General features: G+C 36.7%; 1 protein-coding gene across 2 annotated transcripts in view; it reads left to right on the top strand.

Moving 5' to 3' along the window:
- Window positions 1-19,772, top strand: part of TBC1D19 (TBC1 domain family member 19) — a 146,737-nt gene that overhangs the window by 23,065 nt on the left and 103,900 nt on the right. The window contains exons 2-4 of one of the 2 annotated variants that reach the window (XM_049631874.1): window positions 1,907-1,979; window positions 2,943-2,988; window positions 9,004-9,079. In XM_049631874.1, the coding sequence (XP_049487831.1) occupies window positions 1,907-1,979; window positions 2,943-2,988; window positions 9,004-9,079 (195 nt within the window). Of the gene's footprint in view, window positions 1-1,906; window positions 1,980-2,942; window positions 2,989-9,003; window positions 9,080-13,816; window positions 13,942-19,772 lie in introns of those variants that run through there. The other variant, XM_049631875.1, reaches the window with a different exon arrangement.

Below are 19,772 nucleotides of genomic sequence, written 5' to 3' on the forward strand. Positions count from 1 at the left end.
TTCCTTACACTTTATTAACTAAAGAACAGAGCCATTTGACCTTTAGAATTTCTCATATCCTGGATTTCTCTGATTGCACCCTCATGGTGCAACTTAGCATGTTTGTCTGTCCTTTACATGACTTATAAATTGACAGCTGGACCACTGGCTTGATCAGACTGAGTGTCTCCCCTGTGGTCATCACTGCTGGCATTAGAGTGTTCTTTCGTTAAGAAGCACATAATATCTGGTTGTCTTTTGTAAAGCTAACAGCTATTTCTGCTCAGTGCCTAGAGTTAGTAATATGTTAGAGGTTGCAGAATGGTGATATTCTGATGATATCACATCTGTTTTAGTTATCAGCTAGAATACTTTTTATCAAGGAACATTTATTTCCCCTTATCTATTACGTAACTACCCTGTGGTGCAGTTTCTATAGGAAAGGCAAGATACATGCCTTTTCCTTTATTTACCACTTTTCCAGGCAATCCATTGGTTCCCTGTCATCCTCAATTTTTATTACTCTATCAGGATTTTCTCCTTAGTGTGACCTTGTCTAGAAAGGGGGTGCTGGTTGGTCAGCGTCAAGAATTCATAGCTGCTCGGCTGCTCCAGTCTGTTCAGACTTCATCTGCTGTATTCAGTTGGGCAAAACCCCTCCCAGTTTTAGCTCCTGTTCTAAAATTGGCTCATCATATGTTCCAGTGAAAATAGTGTTGGCTATTTTGGGGTTCTCCTGTTTTCACATCCATCGCATACCACAACTGCTTACTTCCTTCTGCTTTTTTCCTGCACAAGCGCTAATACCGTACAAGTCTTGTGGCTATTGGTTTGTCCCCAGCCGTTTGTATTTTAAGTTTGTAGGGGATATCTTATCACCAAGTTTTGTTGTAAATGTTTTCCATGGGGTTTTGGTTTTCCCGTTCAGTTGCTTGGTCTGTTTTTATGTGGAAATCAGGGAGATGAAAAAACAACAACAACAACAACAACAACAACAACAACAACAGCAAAACCCCAAACCAAACAATAACTCACTGTCTCCAATGTCATGTTTCATGTTCCCAGAAAGGGGTCGGTGCCTTGAAGAGTTAGAGTAGAATTATGAATAACTGAAGTTTCTGACTTAGAAGATCTGGTACATGGTCATTTCATAGATGAAGATTAAAAAATAGAAGAGAAGGAGCAAAGTAGTGGAAGATCAATTTTTGATTTCTTAACGTTTGAAATGCTTATCATGAGTTAACCCTAATAGAAATGCCTTCTGAAGCACTATGCTTTTAAAATTTGATAGAAAAAGTTAGATGATGAGAGATCAACACTTTGAAAATTACAGAAGCCATTATAAATTGAGGAAATGATTACTTTTGGTAAATATTACAGTGTGAAAAATGAATAGAATAGAAAGCATGCACGTGGAGATGAAGGAGACACGAATACGTATTTTGAACTGGTAATTTTATGTGTTTTCTGTAATTACGCACAACAAATGCAGGTTTGCATTGAGCAGCAATCTGACGAGGAAAAATCCATCTATCAGGGATGCAACTGGGTTTTTGGTCATTAGTTGTAAATGCCACCGTATATGTTTGACACAATATTAAGAGAATGGATTTATAAAAGCTGAGTGTTCTTCCTGCTAGAAAAATAGATATTAAGATTCAGAAAGATGAAAATTCTAGATAAAAATATTAAGTATTCCTAAGCTATAAGTTTTTGTATGTGGAGTAGACTGCAGTGTACCATCACAGATCCTGTATTTTAAGAGTAGGTGAAAAAGTCTTCTTTCTTATGAGCTGTTCTAGATAATTCTGAGGTGCTGTGACTTCAAAAAGGAATTTTTAAAATAGTGTGCACGTTTGGACACTCCTTTGTAAATGACTGACTTTTGACCTCTGTCTTTTCCTTTCTTCTTTTTCTTCTAAATTAGGCCAGTCTTCAGAGACCGGAGATTAAACTTGAATCACTAAAAGAAGATATTAAGGAATTCTTTAAAATATCAGGTTTGTAAGTTGCTTTTTTCCTCCTAATTCGTTAAGGCAAAAGAAAGAAATACTTTATTTGGAGGGAATATTTTATCACCGGCCTAACAGTTACTCATTCAAAATTGTGAAACAGTGTCTGGATAGGTTTCTAGTTGAGGAGAATTAGAACTTTCAGATATTTCTATAAAATGCTGCAAAAATTCAGGATCACTGTGGGAATCACTGCTTTGCAGTAACCAGTTTTAAATACTGTTTACTTCCTGATCAAAACACATCCTGAATGTGTGAAGAATCTCCCTCTCTAAGCACCTCCTCTTTTACTTTTTGTTCATGGCTGCTTTTCCTTCTATACTTCCCCCCGCCCCTCTTCTTTTCTGTCATTTCAAAGAAAAGGAAATCCTAATTTTCTTGACAGCAAGAAGAGAGGTTCCCTATCCTAGCCCTTGCACATGGAAATTGAGATGTTAAGTGGTTTACTTTTCCAGAAAAGTTCAAGTTGTTAGAGGCCAGGCTAACCGGTCTGGGGGTACCTCTAATAATGTTTCTGTTGTTCAGGAGTTTACGAAGTAGTTAGTTGTGACTGCTTACGATCTGTCTTTGTCAGGTGCCTGGCTGTTTCTTGCCCTTCCCTTGGCACATCCCCCATAGCACCAGCAGTGCATCACTTAGCTCTGCTTTGGCGTTCATTGAACCCCTGAGCCGTGGAAGGGGCAGTGGTCCTCCCATCTGGAGAAGCTGGTGCGGTAGTTCTGCTTAAAAGACAATATGTTGAGAATTTTGCTACTCAGTGTTTGCCAATGGACACAGTGGATGTGTAAGAAATAATTCCTTCATAACACTGACACAGCAATTGACAATTGATAAAGTTCTTTCACAAATGAATATGATGTCAGAGTTTTAGTGAGATATGCTTTATTACAATGTATGCTTCTTTTGAAAACTAATATGTTCACATGTTTTATTCTTTTTTTTAAAAAATAGGTTGGGAGAAGAAACTTCAGAATGCTGTTTATAGTGAACTGAGTGTGTGAGTTTTTCCTACCTATTTTGAGATACTGTTACGTTTAGCTGTATTTACTTTGTAAGTAATGAATATAATATTGCTATGTACACTCATTATATTATTATTTCTCATTAGTATTTATGTAACATTTCACATAAGTTGATATATTTAAAAATTACAGTCTTGCCTGAGAATGGGTAATGACCATATGGGGGTTTTTACCACCAAAATTTTTATATTAATAACTCCTTTATCCAATATAGTTAGGGAAATAAGTTAATATTTCAGATAACTGAAGCTTATCAACATTCTTTTTATTGGTGCCATTTTGGATATTACCCTTCTTCTCTCTTTATAAAGCAACCATTCTAAATATAGTTAACTTTTTTTTTTTTTCAAAATTGGTGTCATTCTTAAGAAAATCAGTGTTTTTTTAATCTGGATTTGTCTTCAGAATCTGTTGTGGTGTGTAAAACTATTTCTTACTACAAAGAATATAGATCTAGAGTGTTAGCTTTTGTAGTTTATTCAATACTGTGTTATTCATCTGTTATTTATTACCTACCATGGGCTAGCACTATGCTAGGCACTGGGAATATAGTATAGAACAAGAAATCAATTCCTACCCTCATGGAGTTTATAGCCTAATGGAGTTCTTATGTCTGCTCTCTTTTTTTTTTAAAGCTGCTGTTCAATGTGCCTGTGTCTCTAGCATTTTCTAGTTTCTAACACTTTTGTTTCCAACTTGCCCTTTCTAATCTGCTGTTAACTAGGAAATAAGATAATCCAGTTTATCAGAACTGTTTCTAAAGGGACTCAGACGAAGGCCTGTGGATCTGTGCTTAGACACACATTTTAAAAATCAGTATTTGCTTCTCTGCTTGTCGCCATTTTCCCAGTTGGCTTACGAATTCTTAAATAACATCATGTATAAGTGCTATCTGTCAGTTGAAGTTGACCGTAATGATACCCCTGATATCATTCCTCCAAGGAATAGATGTTTATCATGACAAATAAGGTTTTAAATTTACAGTAAGTTTAGAGATGCCACAGGTTGCTTAAATGTGAACATGATGATTTATGTATTTGACTGTGACATAGAAAGCGTATAACTGTGTGGGCCTGTGTGTCCAGTACTGGTGGAATGAAAGCATCCGGTTGTGTGTAATTCCAAACAGTGAATTTTTATCTGAGGAGATTTGACTGATGATTGCAATTTTTGTAGTGTAATGCATTCCTTAAGATGGTTGTCTGACCAGTGAGTGCCTGTTTACTTGATGGCAGGGACAGAGTTTCATTCACTGTCTTATTTCAGTATCCTAACAATAGACATTAAGTATTTTTGTATAACCTGTTGAGATTTTTGAAGGAGTAAGTAGTACTACCTTTTTTGCTCGCCTGGGTTCTGAAGAAATTGAGAAACAAGCCAAATAGGATATCAAAATCATACTTTTATTACTGATAAAGACCAGATAAAAGGTTGTAGCTTAGTGCAAGAGCAAAATGGGTCCTTTAACTGAACTCCAGAATTAACTAGACTTAACCTTCCAGTTAAAAAGCATCAGTGAGCACATTCCATTTATTATTCCAAAATTTAAAAGTCGGATAAGGCGCTAAACCTCTTCTGTGGCAAGCGAGAAAAAGCCCTGGGGAGAATCTAAGAATATTATAGTAAGGGAGCTCTTCTCACAGGGAAGACACATCCAGAGTGGGGAAGTGTTTTTGCTAACATAAGTCAGAAGAATAAAGAGGACTTGGTATACTGTGCTGCATTTTTCATTGACAGAAACCATTAGATGGACAAGTAAAGAAAACAAAAAATAAAGTAGAAGAATTTACTAGGTTAAATAATCAGAGTAGAAAAAAAGATGTCCTCTTACCTAATAGAGGTGTAGACACATGAGCTATACAGATGATACCTGAAAATTGTTCACTTTCCTTTTACCTATTTTGGTAAACACGCCCGAGATTTTTGTCCGATTCCTGTTTAAAAGAGACAGAAAATTTTCTGTATTCTGTTATTTACCTGAAGCTTGTAATTCTAGCCGAAGTTAGTTCTTCCCACTTAAGATTGACTAATTTATTTAATTATTGTTGTGTTAATATTTAATAGTTCACATTGATCGAAGGAGTATTTTATGCAAGCACTGTGCTAAGCACTTTAAATTCATTGCCTTGTGTAATGTAATCTTCACAACAACCCTATGATTGTGGAATTTATTATTGTAACCATTTTACAGAAGAGAAAACGGAGGCTTAAACTACTTAAATAATTTACTGAAGATCGTATGGCTAGTAAATGGTAGTACTAGGTCGTAACCTCCAGCTGTCTGATTCCAAAGCACATGTGTTTTACTGCATCTCACATATGTTTATATTTTATCTCTCACCTGGATTAAAAATGCTATAAGACAATAATTGAATTTTATATTTCTTTTAGTGCCTTCTAGAGCATCAAATAAATGATTTTGAGTCAACAGGTAGTTATTACGCCACCTGCCAATGCTAACACGTGATAAATATTTGTTGAAGAAACTCAGTGTAGTTATTAATCCTAAACTTACTAAAAAGATTTAACTAAGACAGTCTTTACATGGAACATGTACCTTTTTCCCCCTTAGTTTTCATTGTACTTTGTGTAGAACAGTTTATTAAGAATTAGGTGACCTATCATTCTCTTTTAAGGAATATAAATTAAAGAAGTAAATAATCCTTTTTAAAGTCTTTCTATATAAATATATATTATAAAAACATCCCACAGTCTACTGTTATAGTAGATATATGCAAATGTCCACCATACCTTGGAGAGGTATGAACGTTGAGCAGTAGTGGACCAAAAATGGGAAGATTTTAGATAATGGGTTTCTCACACTAGACCACAAGATAGAGTAAGTCTTTATAGATATTCATGGCATTTGTTGGAAGAGTCCTCAGGCAGTAGACCAGAGCACTTCCAAAATGTCCTAATCACCGTTCTTCTTTGCCTTCTTTTGAATGTTGCTTTAAATGTACTTGCTATGTGTTATGCACTGAGCTAGGAATTGAGGATAGTGAACAAGCTGGATAGCCTTTGCTTTCCTGGAGCTCACATCTCTGAGGCACACACGGTTTAAGAAGGCAATTAGAGCACAATTATAGTATAGTATAGTATGGATAGTACATAGTCCAAGAGGTGCTGCGATGGGCCAGACAAATGGAGTAGGCACTTAACTCAGGGCGGGGATGTCATGATGGCTTACCGAAGGAAGCAATATTCAGATTGAAATCAAAAGCTAAGGTGGAGTAAGTCAGGGGAAGGAGTAGAGAAGAAAGGTGCTTTAGAAGGGAGCAACGGGCTCAGAGATTCAGAATTGGGAAAGTGTGGCACACTGGAGTTTATGTGTGTTTATATGGAGTTTATGGCTGGGTGGTACAGGGCGAGGGACATGGTAAAGGACGATTCTAGATACGTGGGTGGGGATGTGCTGCTTCTTCAAGCCTTTTTAGGCAGGATCCTAAGAGCATTTGGGTGTCATTTTAGAATTTCAAGCAGAGTGGTGACATGATCGTGTCTGCGTTTTATATTCACTAAGCAATGTACTGGTTTTCCAGTATGTGCCAGGCGTTATGCTAGACACTGGAAATAGAATCATTGGTGAATAAGGAAGACATTGCTTGTGGCTATACAGCCAGGCAAATTGGCTAATAGGCTGAAAATAGTGTGGAAGCAGGGGAGACTGCTTAAGAACCTGTTGGCTGAATATAGGCAGGAGATGTCTGTTGTCTACAACAGTGTCAGTGGGATGAAAAAGGATGAGAAGGATTTAGAGGGATTTCAGGGACAGGAAGAGACAAGAGTCAAGAGTGATGCCCAAGTTTCCATGCTTCGTTCTTACCTGTCAACCTTCATCTCTGCATATAACTAAACGTGAGCTGCACAACGACAGAATTTTAGCCTATTTGTTTACTATTTTTATTACTGTAAACACTTAGTAGGTTCTTATTAAATACTTCTGAATGAATAAAAATCTAACTTTATTTTGGTTTTATATTAATGATTTTGGGGTTGCCACCTCTTGTTCCCTGTTTTTAATTAAATGTCTTTGTTCATTAAATAACTTAAGGTTATAAGTAAGTACTCTCAAGTTTCAGTCCTAAATTAAGTTTTATTAAATTTGGAAATAACTATCATTAACGTGAAAGAATTTAAATTTTTTTTTATGTTTTATTAATTTTTTGGAGAGAGAGAGAGAGAGAGAGAGAGAGAGAGAGAGAGACAGCATAAGCAGGGGAAGGGCAGATACAGAGGGAGACCCAGAATCTGAAGCAGGCTCCAGGCTCTGAGCTGTCAGCGCAGAGCCCGACACAGGGTTTGAACTCACGATCCATGATATCATCGCCTGAGCCAAAGTCAGATGCTTAACCGACTGAGCCACCCAGGTGCCCCATAACGTGAAAGAATTTTAAAACAATTTAATTCTAAACTACGTCCCTTTACAAATGATATATCACACAGTATGAAGTATATAGTTTTTTTAAAATTTAAGTTAGTTACCATATAGTGTAGTCTTGGCTTATCTTGCATATAAAAAGAAATATTGAGGTATATGAAGATCGTAACTTTTTTTCATTTGTGAGTGGGGAAAGGTAATTTATTTAGGTACACAGAGTACAGATTTTAGTAGAAAAAAACAGTTAGCTGGAAATAATTAGTTAATACAACTGTTTTCTAGGTTGGGTAGACCAGGTTGCTTTTTCTATTCCAGAAATGTTTCTTACGGGCATTTGAACATTTTACACTTAGGTCTTGGGATAGGTGTAGTTCAGCTTGGTATATCATAAACACTTTACATGTTGATGTCCCACTTTGAATGAAGTACTTCTTGAAAATTCAGTGTATGGTTCTTGATTATTGGAACATGGTTGCTTTGCTGTAGGTACAAGTGTTACAATTAATTTCAATAGGAGTTATATGTTGTTGCGAAAAAGACTGGAATCTCTAAGTAAATGTTGAACTGTTGTGTTTTCCTACTGCCCTCTCTCTCTGTGATTTCATGTCACTGTGCGTCCATCATTTTATTTCAACCATTCTGGCTTTTTCTGATATTTAAACACGCCAAGTGTTCCTAACTCAGGATCTTGTGCTTGCTGCCTTTCTGCCTGGAATATCCTTCCCCCACATCTTTGCCTGGTTGGCTCCTTCTTCTCAGTTAGGTCTTAGTTCAAGTATTAGCTCCCCTAGACACCTTCCCTATCCTTCCAAATCACTTCTATCTCATTACCCTGCTCTCATCTTCTCATGGCACTCATTACTCTCTGATATTATTCTATTAATTTGTCCCTTTTTATAATTATTGACTGCCTTTACTAGATGTTAAGTATATGAGAACAGGGGATATTGTCTCAATTACCATCATATCCTTAGTACCTAAAATGGCTCAAATATTGTTGAGTCAACAAATGTTTTCTTAATAAAACCAGTACATTTGGAATACGAATGTAAAGTTACTTAGAAAACAGAAAGAATCCATGAGACATTAACATTTTTAAATTTTATTAAATTTGTATCTATTAAAACATGACTCTTATGGAAGATAGCACTTATATTATTTCAACTATGTTAAAAATATATAGCGATATGGAAAAGGAAATTGGGAGAAACGAAAAGATATGTTGTGAGTTCACAGATTTTTTTTGAACCTTAAAAAAATCCCTCTAAGTGTTACAATATTTATGTGCTAAAAATAAGAGTTCTGGTAATTTTTACATGAGCATTTACTAAGCTCAGTAATTTTAAAATTCCCCCAATTTATGAATTCAGATTATTGTGCAATTCAACTTTTAACGAGCAATTAAATTGCTAATCTGAAGCTACCACGCTAGTAGGATAAGAATTAAAGTTTTATTATGTTGTTATACCTTCTGAAAACACACAGGTTTGCTAACAGATACTCTGTTTCATATATGACGTGGACTACAGAGGTGAGTAATTTCTAATGAAGAGAATTAATTACTTATCCAGATAACGTATAATATTTAGCTGCCTCTTTTTGTCCCTAGGTTTCCTTTACCTAGCCATCCTGCTGCACCTCCTGAACATCTCAAAGAACCTTTGGTATACATGAGGAAAGCACAGGTTGGCTATTGTTCATTTTTCACTTTATTTTGCCATGCCAAGTTACATAATGCAGAGCGAAAAGTGCTTGTTGGTATCAGGAGTGTATGTCAGTCATTACACGGGAGCCTGGGTAAGAACCACTCCAGCACAGTGTTTGCATGCTCTTCCTTTTTACTTTCAGTGACCGAGGATCACACCTGTTTAGCTGCAGTAATCCTGAAAATGTTGTGTAGAAGAAGGAAAAAATCATGTACCGTACTGGCCTGAACTTTTCAACGTGATAAAAGTATTATGTGGCAATTTATTCCTGATGCTCTGAGATATTAAAAGAATGAGATGGGAATGAACTGACTCACTCTTCCCTTAAAATTTTGGCCGTGGAAGCCAGCGATACCGATACTGTATTTGAAATATGCTTGTCCTCACAGCAGGCTGCTACATGCTGTGTTCTGTCGTAGAACTCAGATGAACCTGCTATCTAAAGTAGGCTGAAACAACTACAGTTCACTTTAAAAAATAAAGTAAAATGACGTAAACAGAAAAGCTGTAAAGAACTGTTTAAACAGGAGGTTGGTAAGTCCTGTCACATGCCCCTGACGCTCGACTGTCCGCCTCAGCACGGCCTGGTGCACCTGCCTCTACGAGGCTTCCTTGCGGTACTGGGTACGACTCTGTCGCTGCCGCCGCCGAGGGGCTTAATGGACACCACAGAGTTGACCTCTCTCAATCACAGTGTCAGAAATTATCATGGAAAATTTCAAATATACCCCAAAGAACTCCCATAAACCCCTCACCCAGCTCCAGCAATTATCATCGTGGCTCCTTCTGCTACTCCTGAGAAATATCCTGCTGCTTTGAGTTATCACATTCCAAGCAGTGCATGTTAGGCAGCTTTTTATTATTCAACCATTTTTATTTTCACTTTAAAACCCTTCAAAATTAGATGGCGAAAGGAAGCAATGTAAACAAAAATCATAGAGATATTTGAGGAAATATGCCATATATTTCTATCTCTAGGCAGTGCATTTAGGTCTAGCAATCAGACAGTATTATCAACATGTCATAAAACACAATCATTAAATGATTCATGTATGAAAGAATTGTTTGATCTTTTGTTGTAAAGACGTAAACTCAAAAAAAAAAAATAAAAGGGTTGGGTCTAAATATTTTTTTGGTGAAGTTTGAAAATTTCTCAAAGGTGTAGAGAAAGTATCAGTTTTAGCCTATTAGGTATAGGGAACATAACACTAAAGTTGTTTACCCATCATGACTGGAAAGAGGTAGAGAGGGAAATAATAGGTCGATGTTTCAAGCCTACCGCTGGTTGCTGAGAACACATATGAACGGTAAGTGTAGTGTTATATATGTAGATGTATATACACACATGCCCACTACTCTCCTCTTTTTTTTTCCATACTTACCCACTAACTCGGGTTGACTCACTATAGTCCAAGGGCCAAATCTGCCCTGCCACCTGTCTTTATACAGCTGGCAAGCTAAGAATATTTTTTTACATTTTCACCTGGCTGAAAAACCAGAGGAATAATGATATCTGTGGCCCATGAAAATGATAGGAATTAATAAAAGATGTCGTATTGGAAGCCTTGTTCCTTTGTTTACTTATTGTCAGCGGGTGCTTTCGCACTACAATGTCAGAGTTTAGTAGTTGCATAGAGACCTCATGACTTGCAAAGTCTAAAATATTTACTGTTTGCCCTTTTACAGAAAGTTTCTCAATCCCTGCACTACATTATTCCTTCTTTAAGAGCAGGGACTGTGTTTTTTTATCCGCAACGTCTAGCCCAATGCATAGCCCATGGAACGCTCAAGAAGTGTTTGTTGAAATAATTGATTCTTTAACTGTGGTCATGCTAAATACCTCCTCTACAAGTTAGTGTCCGCCTACCTATCCCCTTGTATTTGTTCCTGTCTCCTTGAGTCATCTAGTTCTTAAGCTCCCTGATCTTTTGGGCAGTTCTCTCCTTTTTGCACAAAGGCTACTTAGGCTGGATGGCGTAACTACCATCCCGTCAGTGTTCTCCCTTGCACCTCGCAATCTCTTGCCCCATAGACTTCTGTTCTGCCTGCCATTCCAATCCTTAGCCTAAGGCTGCCTCTGCCATCTACTGTCTTTTCCCAAACTGTGGCATACTTGGGAGGAAACTCACATGAGTTATATGTTTACCGTGAATTCAGTCTAAATCCATTCATCTTTCAGTGGATTCATTTTGCTGCCTGTCAATCCTTTTATGATTCGTCATTCATTATCTGCTTTCCAGTTAGGTTTTCCCAGAGTTTTCCATGCTTGTGTAGCCCCTGATTCTACCTCCCCCTCACTCATTTTCAACACATGCCACTTATTTTATTAAGAACATTCAGGTCATCACATTCAGGTTTCCACAGCTTCCCTCTTTGCTGCCACATCTTTTTTGCCTCCAATCCTCTATGATCAACTATCTACTGTACGTGTCTTCTGTGAAATCAAACTCAACATGTTGAAAACTGAGTCTATGGCATTATTCCTAAAATGAGCATCTTGTCCTGACCTTCCCATTTCAGTTAGTTTCATCATTACTATCGTAATTTAGACTTGAAATATCTTTGCTATTTTCCATATCCAAATAGTCACTAAGTTCTATAAATTATTTCTTCCCGTGGTCTTACAGCTTTCTCTTCCTTTTTATTATTAAGGCCATTACCATAGTGATCACAGTGGTGATGAAGAGGAGGATGGCTATCTTTTATTGAGTGCTAACTTTGTTTCAGACGTTAATTCGTATCCTTGTCTTATACTGACACCTCCTGATTTTCAACTTACGTCTTTCCCCATCTTCATATGTACTCTTAACACAATTAACTTTAGCTACAAGCAGATGAAACCTTATAATACATGTCACTGCCTTCTCACAAATCTTCAGTGACTACCAATTGCCCAACAAGTTCCCACCCCACAGCGCAACATTTAGGAATTTTTAGTTTGTCCCTAGCTTTCCCTTTCACTTTATCAATCTCTGCCATCCTATAACTGTCCTATGTGCCCTTCCTTGCACCTTTTAGAAAAGAAAAGAAAACTTTTCTTATTTTGTTTTCTTGTCCTGGAAAGCTCTTTCTGCCTGCTTAGCATTAGGAAAATCCATCTATTTTGTGAGGGTCAGCTCAGATGACACCTCTTCTCTGCTGTAGTTATCAGCCCTGTTGAAAAGGATCTCTCCCTCTTTTGGAAGCACACTGTCTTTTAGCATGCTGTCGTTTTATGGTTATTACAAATCGCACTCTGTGATAGCACTTTCTGTACACATCTTTTTTACTTTAGTTATAAGCCTCTTGAAAGCAGTAACAATTTTAAAACATTTTTGTAGACCCATTATATCTAGCATACTGACCTTTATGTACTAAGAACTCAAAGTTTGTGTCAGATTAATAGTAAAGGCACTTGCCATCTCTTCTAGCAATTATTGTGATATTCAATTAAAAGATATTTACTTAACAGAAGACCATGGGGGAGGGGAAGGGGGAAAAAAAAGGTTAGAGAGGGAGGGAGCCAAACTATAAGAGACTCTTAAAAACTGAGAACCGAGGGTTGATGGGGGGGTAGGAGGGAGGGGAGGGTGGGTGATGGGTATTGAGGAGGGCACCTGTTGGGAGGAGCACTGGGTGTTGTATGGACACCAATGTGACAATAAATTTCATATTAAAAAAAAGATATTTACTGAATGCCTGCTAGAAGACAGTCTACCATGTGATCTGGAGATTCAGAAATAAGTTAGATAAAGATTCCACCTATGGGTAACTCATGGTTTAATCACTGAAAGTGCTGTATGCCATGGGGGAGATGGCTAAGACGTTCTGTAGAAGCACTAGGGAAGACCTGGACATAGGGGATTCTTTATTACTTTGTTCTTTGCTCTTTACAATCAAAAGAACTTAAAATAAAATCCAGTGAGTGTTTCCTTCTGCTTTTATTCAGTAAAGCAGGTTGGCAGAAAATATTTTGGAACTAGAGCCAGGAAAAAAATGTGATTTCCACCGCCCCCCCCCCCCAACCCCATTAAACTTTCATGAGTTATTTGAACTTCGTTTAGCTCTTGATTGTGTCTTCAGAGTTGGGATGTAAATCAACTCTCTGCAGTTTTTGGCAGGCTAGATTGGTGTTCAATTTTCTGGGCTGATGAGGGAAACAGGCTTCTTACACCGCGTCAGCATTTCCCAGAGTATTTTCTGCTGAATACTAGCTCTGAGAGATGCTCTACAAAAAAGGGTTCCATGGACAAATAAGTTTGGAAACTGAGGCCCACGCTGCCTTCCTCTTGGTGAATTACCGTTTGTTTGTTTGTTTGTTCGAAAATTCGTGTCATATATTTTTATTCTTTATTGAGGCGTAGTTGACACACAGCACGCTTTCAGGTGTACCACATGGTGATTTGGCAACTGTATACATTATGCCACGTTCACCACAAGGGAGCTGCCATCATCCAGGGCTATTACGGTACCATTGACTCTGTTTCCCACGCTGTACTTTTCATTCCTAGAACCACAGTTTACGATTTTTTTTACAAGGGTTTTAGATGTACAGAAGGATTGAGAATATATTATAGAGTTCCCATAGATTCCACACCTAGTCTCCCCTCTTATTAACATCTTAAGTTAGTGTGGTACGTTTGTTACAATTAGCGAACCAATATCAGTACGTTATTATTAGCTAAAGTTCATACTTTATTTCCTTAGTTTTAACCTGATGTCCTTTTTCTGTTCCAGGATCCCAACCAGGACACTACATTACATTTGGTTGTCATGTCTCCTTAGGCTCCTCTTGGCTATGACAGTTTCTCAGACTTCCCTTGTTTTTGATGACCTTGACAGTTTTGAAAAGTACTAGTCAGGTATTTTGTAGATTATCCCTCTGTTGGAATTCGTCTAATGTTGTTCTCATAATTAGACTGGGGCTGTGGGTTTTTGGGAGGAAGACCACAGACAGAAAGTTTATACTTTTATACATTTATACTCATTGCATCATATCAGGGTATATACTGTCCACATGGTTTACCACTGTTGATGTTGACCTTGATTGCCTGGCTTAGGTAGTGTTTGTGAGGTTGCCCCACTGTAGAGTCACTCTTCACCCCCGACACCCTTGTGTGCTCTACTCTTTGGAAGGAAGTCACTATTTATGGTTCACACATAAGGAGAGATAGTTATATTCCACCTCCCTGAGCTGGGAATCTCTACAGAAATTATTTGGAGTGTTTCTGCATGGATGAGTTCTCCCTCTCTTCCATGCAGAAAGAGAACTGGGGAGTTATTTATAATAAATTTGTTTGTTTATTTATTTATTTATTTATTTATATCACTATGTTATTTATTTATGTCACTATGAACTCGTGGGTGTTTATTTTAGTCTTTGCGTTTTAATTTAACGCTTCCTTAATTTGGTTGCATGCAATTTATTTTGGGATGCTAAGGCTCAGGGATGTTCTGCAGTAAAGAAACTGTTTAATTTTATTTAATCCAGTGTTGTTCAAATGTATGTGACCACAGAACCCTATTTCCATGTAAAATAATTTGGGAACTCTTTTGCCACACCTTTTAGAGAAAGGAATATTTGAAGAAACTGATACACAATGGGTGATTAAATATATGAATTTTTTTGCGGAATAATACTAGTGAGCACACGGAGCTCTAATTATGTGCCAGGTACCATTCTAGTGCTTTACAACTATTTACTCATTTAATATTCATGACAAGCCTATAAGGTATGTTACTCTTATGATCTTACATAGGTCCAATTTCACAAAACTAGTAGGTGGAAAAGTTGGGATTTCAACCTGGATAGTCTGGCTCTAGAATCTGTACTACCTGATGATATTCAGCGTATTTCTCTATCCAGTCCAGAAATGCTCAAACTCAAGATATGCTATTGGTTGAATTTACCCAGTTCTCTGTCAATCCAGGCACCTAAACAAAAATGAGAATTTTGTTGGTTTTATGTGACTTCAATTCTCATCCTCTTCCTAATTAGTCTTTCTGCCTTCTGTATTGTCACTCCATTTCTTAAAACTTCCCAGACTTTTAGGATACAACCGCAACTCCTTATTTTTGTTTACAAGACTGTCAAGGATCTTGCTTCTTTTCACCATTCGAGTCTTACCTCTCGCCTCCTCACACTGTTCCTCACCATCCTGCCAGTCCCCTGCCCGCTTCCACACACATCTACCTTCTCTCTTTAATCATACTTGACCTCCTTCAGTTGTTCCACCAGGAGAACTGTTGCACATGCCATTGCTTCTGTGTGAAACTGCCTCCCCACAAATCTCACGTATTTCTGGCACATTCACAGGTGTCAGGTGACATGATCCTTTCTTTAGGAAGGCTTTCTACGCCTGAGATCTCGGATTCCCAGGTACTTTTTCTGTGTCTCTATTCCTCCATACAGGAGGCACTCTATACTTCCTACCATAGTACTTGGGTTGTCTGATTATCATCTAGATTCTGCAGTCTCTGGGAAGCAGGATCAGGGTCTCTCTTTTCACTACTGTATCCTCAACATCTGGCATAGTGCCTGCCTCATGGCAGATGCTCAGTAGATATATATTTTTTTAATGATGAATGAATTGAATACAAAAAATAGAAAATGTTCCCTCTTAAAAATATGTACACCCCCTTTCCTACTAATTCCACTTCTAACATCTAGGATCTTATCTAAAGGGAAGAATCAGGGAAACACAGAAATTTATGTTCGTGGTAATATTAAAAAATTTAAAAGAATCTAAATAACAATAGGGTTTGCATATACAGCAGGGTGTCTCCAAAAGACAATGTTCTACAGGCATCAACAATGTTATTTTTAAAAGAATATAATGAAATAGGAAAGTGTATGATATTATCTTAAGTGGATAAAGCAAAATATAAAACAATATAATTCCACTAATTAAATCTCTCAATCGTACACATACATGCATAGAAAAAATGAAAGAAGAGAACAAAATATTAATAGTAGTTATTTTTGGCTGATGAAAATTTATGGATGCTTATTTATTATTCTATTCTTTACATATTGTTTTTTTTTCAAATTATCTTGAATAAATGTGTTACTTTTATAATCAGAGAATTACTAAAATCTTCCATTAGAAAGCTGGGTTATAACTATTTTGCTTTATTTTTTCAGAGTGAAGGAAATAATTTTTTAATTTTATAATTTCATAGTTTTTTACATGCTACATTAGATGGCTTTTAAAGACTTCTTATTTACGTTCATTGTTATAAAAAAGTAGCAAGGCAATCAGTAATACCCAGTTAGAGATTTCAATACAGTTTTGATTCTTGTGTAAATTTTTTGCCTCTCATGGTTTAGAAATTAATTTATTTATAAAACTCTTGAAGTCCTTTGACTTAATACCATAGATTCCAATTATTAGGGAAACTGATTTGAAGGCAACAGTAATTTCATTTGGAGAGGATATGGGTTTGGGTAAAAGGTAATGTCTTCCTATTAAACATTTTAAATGTAAAAGGGCATTCATTTTCCTTTTAAATAACATTTTAAAGCTTGATTTTGTGAGTCTTGGGTAGAAACCATTATTTTCTTTGTATCTTGTATTAGTGCCCTGTCATTTCTCAATAGTTCATTTGCCACGTTTACCTCTTTTTCTGTGTGTGCTGAAGATATGTTGACATTTTTATTTAAATAATAGCACAGGAATAACTATGATTTTTTTGAGCACTTATTTTTGAGACTTAGGGAGTATTTAGTCACCTCTACAGACAGAGCCGGCGAAAAGTTTAGTATCTATAAAACTGGAGTTGAAGTGGACCCTTCAGGTTTATCTCATCCAACCTCTGGAGTTCATTTCCTTTTGCTCGAGTACTTCTGAAGACAAGGAACTCACAATTTCACTAACTTAAGTCATTTTGGTGAAGCCTTTCTACTTGTTGGAAAGTCTGTTTGTTGTATTAAGCGATCATAGGCTCCTTATAACATTTACTCACCGATCATAGTCCTGTGCTTGACACGTAGAAAGCACTCAATACATGTCAGTTAGTGAGGCAGCAAGTAAACGAATGAATGAATACCCTGAAATAAGACTAAAGTTCTGCAGGGAACCCACAGGGTGACCCAGCTTGCGAGCAGCCACTTGCTTCACTTTGGATTTCGCCTCATTATCAGGAAATTCTATTCCCCTTTCTGATGTCTATAGAAATGACTTCTCTGACTACTTGGGATTTCTATGGAGATAACTTCTCTGATCATCTGACTGAAGTTCTTGCAAGGGGTACCTTGGAAAAGGCCTGCTATCCTTGTCATTGTGTCATCGATATGGGATGGGGAATGGGGAAGACGTAGCGAACCACTGGAGTTACTTTTCTTTCAATGTTTTTAGACTTTTAAAGGAAGTGGTATGTGCTCCATTAACAGCTAGAAGTTTTGACACACTCAGCTTCCTGTTTCCTTGCTTATTCTTTTAAGTTCTTTCTATACGTATGGCATATGGGCTGATAATAGCCCTCGTGAACTTTTTTGAACCTATCTCATGTTACTTGTGTATCTGTCTTCTCTTCCCCACCCCCACCACAAAAGTGATGTGGTTGTTAGGGACAGGGATGCCGTTTGATTCATTTTTACTGGCATGTGTTTAATAGGTGCTCAGTAAATGTTGAATCAATATCTTTTCACTAGTTGAATTTTCAGGTATAACATCTCACGTCCCCCTGTTCTCGCCACAAAAGTCCAATTTTTCTGAATTTAATGTTCTTTTCCTCTTTCCTTTTCTCAATTTTTAGTCATTCTCTTCTCTTCTGGATGATTTCTAAGTTCCTGCTTCAATTATAGAGCACATAGAAATGATAATTGAATAAAGATCTGCTCAATATTGCTTCAATTCTTAACACTCTTTTTCATTCTACTTTTATGTGTTCTCCTCATTCATGATACATATCTCACAGGATTAATAAAGCAATGTATGTAAATTTTGTAGCTCTTTTTCCAAACTCTTTCAGAATGCTTTCTAACGTCTGATCTCTTTTCTGTGTAACTTTTTTTTGGTAACTATTTTCTCTTTATATTACAACTCTAGTTACATCTAATTGAATTACATTCAATTTCATGTTGGTGAATTGAAATATTTGGTAGCCTGGGATATCCATTTAGGAGAACTATGATTAATCATTTAAAAATTGTACTTTATAGAAAATACCTGAATGAGATGTTTTTACCAAAATAAATATTTTTAAATGTTTATTTTTGAGAGAGACAGAGTGAGCGAGCAGGGGAGAGGCAGAGAAAGAGGGAGAGAGAGAGAATTCGAAGCAGGCTCCAGACTGTCAGCATGAAGCCCGACATGGGGCTGGAACCCACATGAGATCATGACCTGAGCCAAAATGAAGTTGAGTGCTTAACTGACTAAGCCACCCAGGAACCCCAACTTTTTGTTTTTATTTCCAAGAATTATTGTCTTTTAATCAGTTCAAGAGCCCTTTTTATGTGTGGTTGAAAATGAGAGTATTTGGAATCATAATTCAATAGTAGCAATTTGGTTCTTTATATATTAAGGTAAATTATACAAATCCAGGGATTGGATTTTTAATCTTCATGCAGATTTTATTTTTATATAATGATTGAATTAAAATTGCTTTTATTTTTTTTTTTTTAAATAAGCTTTCTTATACCTCCTTCCCCCATAGTCTGGAGTGGGGGAAGCAAGTGACAGAAGGCTTATTAGAGAAAATAGTATTTCAACCTGAGACTTGAAAGTTCAGTAAGATTTATTCAGATAAATTGAGGATAAGGATGTTGGAGGTAGAAGTAGGTTATGTTGCTATAATTAATGTTTGATCGTGAATAAGTTTCTCAAATGTATTTTAAGTCCTGAATCTAAGAGAAATACTCACAGTAAAAAAAAAAAAAAAGAAAAGAAAGAAAGAAAGAAAAGAAAAGAAGCCAGTAAATGGGGTTAGTTTTGTGAGTATTTAATAGAATTTATGAAGAGTATTCTTTTATTCCTAAAAATCTATTTCTATATATTTAGTAGACTAAGGCTTATACACTTCACACAGCTCTGTATTTCTCCTATAGATGAATGCTTTTTTGTTCATTCATTGCTTAGGTCATCGTATCAAAAATTTTTTAAACGCTTTCAATATTACTTAGAGTAGAAATCTGTGTAATCATCTAGCATCTATTATGTGCTAGACAAAGCGTGACTATGTGCCGTGATGGGTGAAGGAAGGGGCCGAGAGAGACTATAAGCACAGGCACCTGATACCATCTGGGGTGAGCGACCAGGAACAGAAGGCTTAATAGAAGTGAAGGTCTGAAAGGTGAATAAGGTGTATTCAGATAAAGTAGGAGTAAGTATGTTGGGGTTGGGAGTAGAGCATGGAGGGTATATTCCGGGTAAAGAGGGTAATGTATTTAAATATGTGTGTTAAAGAGGGTACTATGAACAATGAGAGCTATAGTAAAGCTATCAATTATTGAATGATTATTATCATTATTAGGTCACTGTTCCAAGCACTTTACATCTTTAATCTTTATAACAACCACATAAAGGAGCTATTATTATTATTCTACTTGTTTGACTGGATGGGCTGTAACTGTACATTATCAATAATGTAATATATAGTTCTCTTCTTTTCTCCTCTCTTGGTCTAAATTTTGGAGCTTAGGTATTATTTTATTTTGCTTTCAGTGAGTTAGAAGTAGCCTAAAGGCATATTT

The sequence above is a fragment of the Panthera uncia genome, chromosome B1, assembly GCF_023721935.1.
Source record: "Panthera uncia isolate 11264 chromosome B1, Puncia_PCG_1.0, whole genome shotgun sequence".
Taxonomy (NCBI): domain Eukaryota; kingdom Metazoa; phylum Chordata; class Mammalia; order Carnivora; family Felidae; genus Panthera; species Panthera uncia.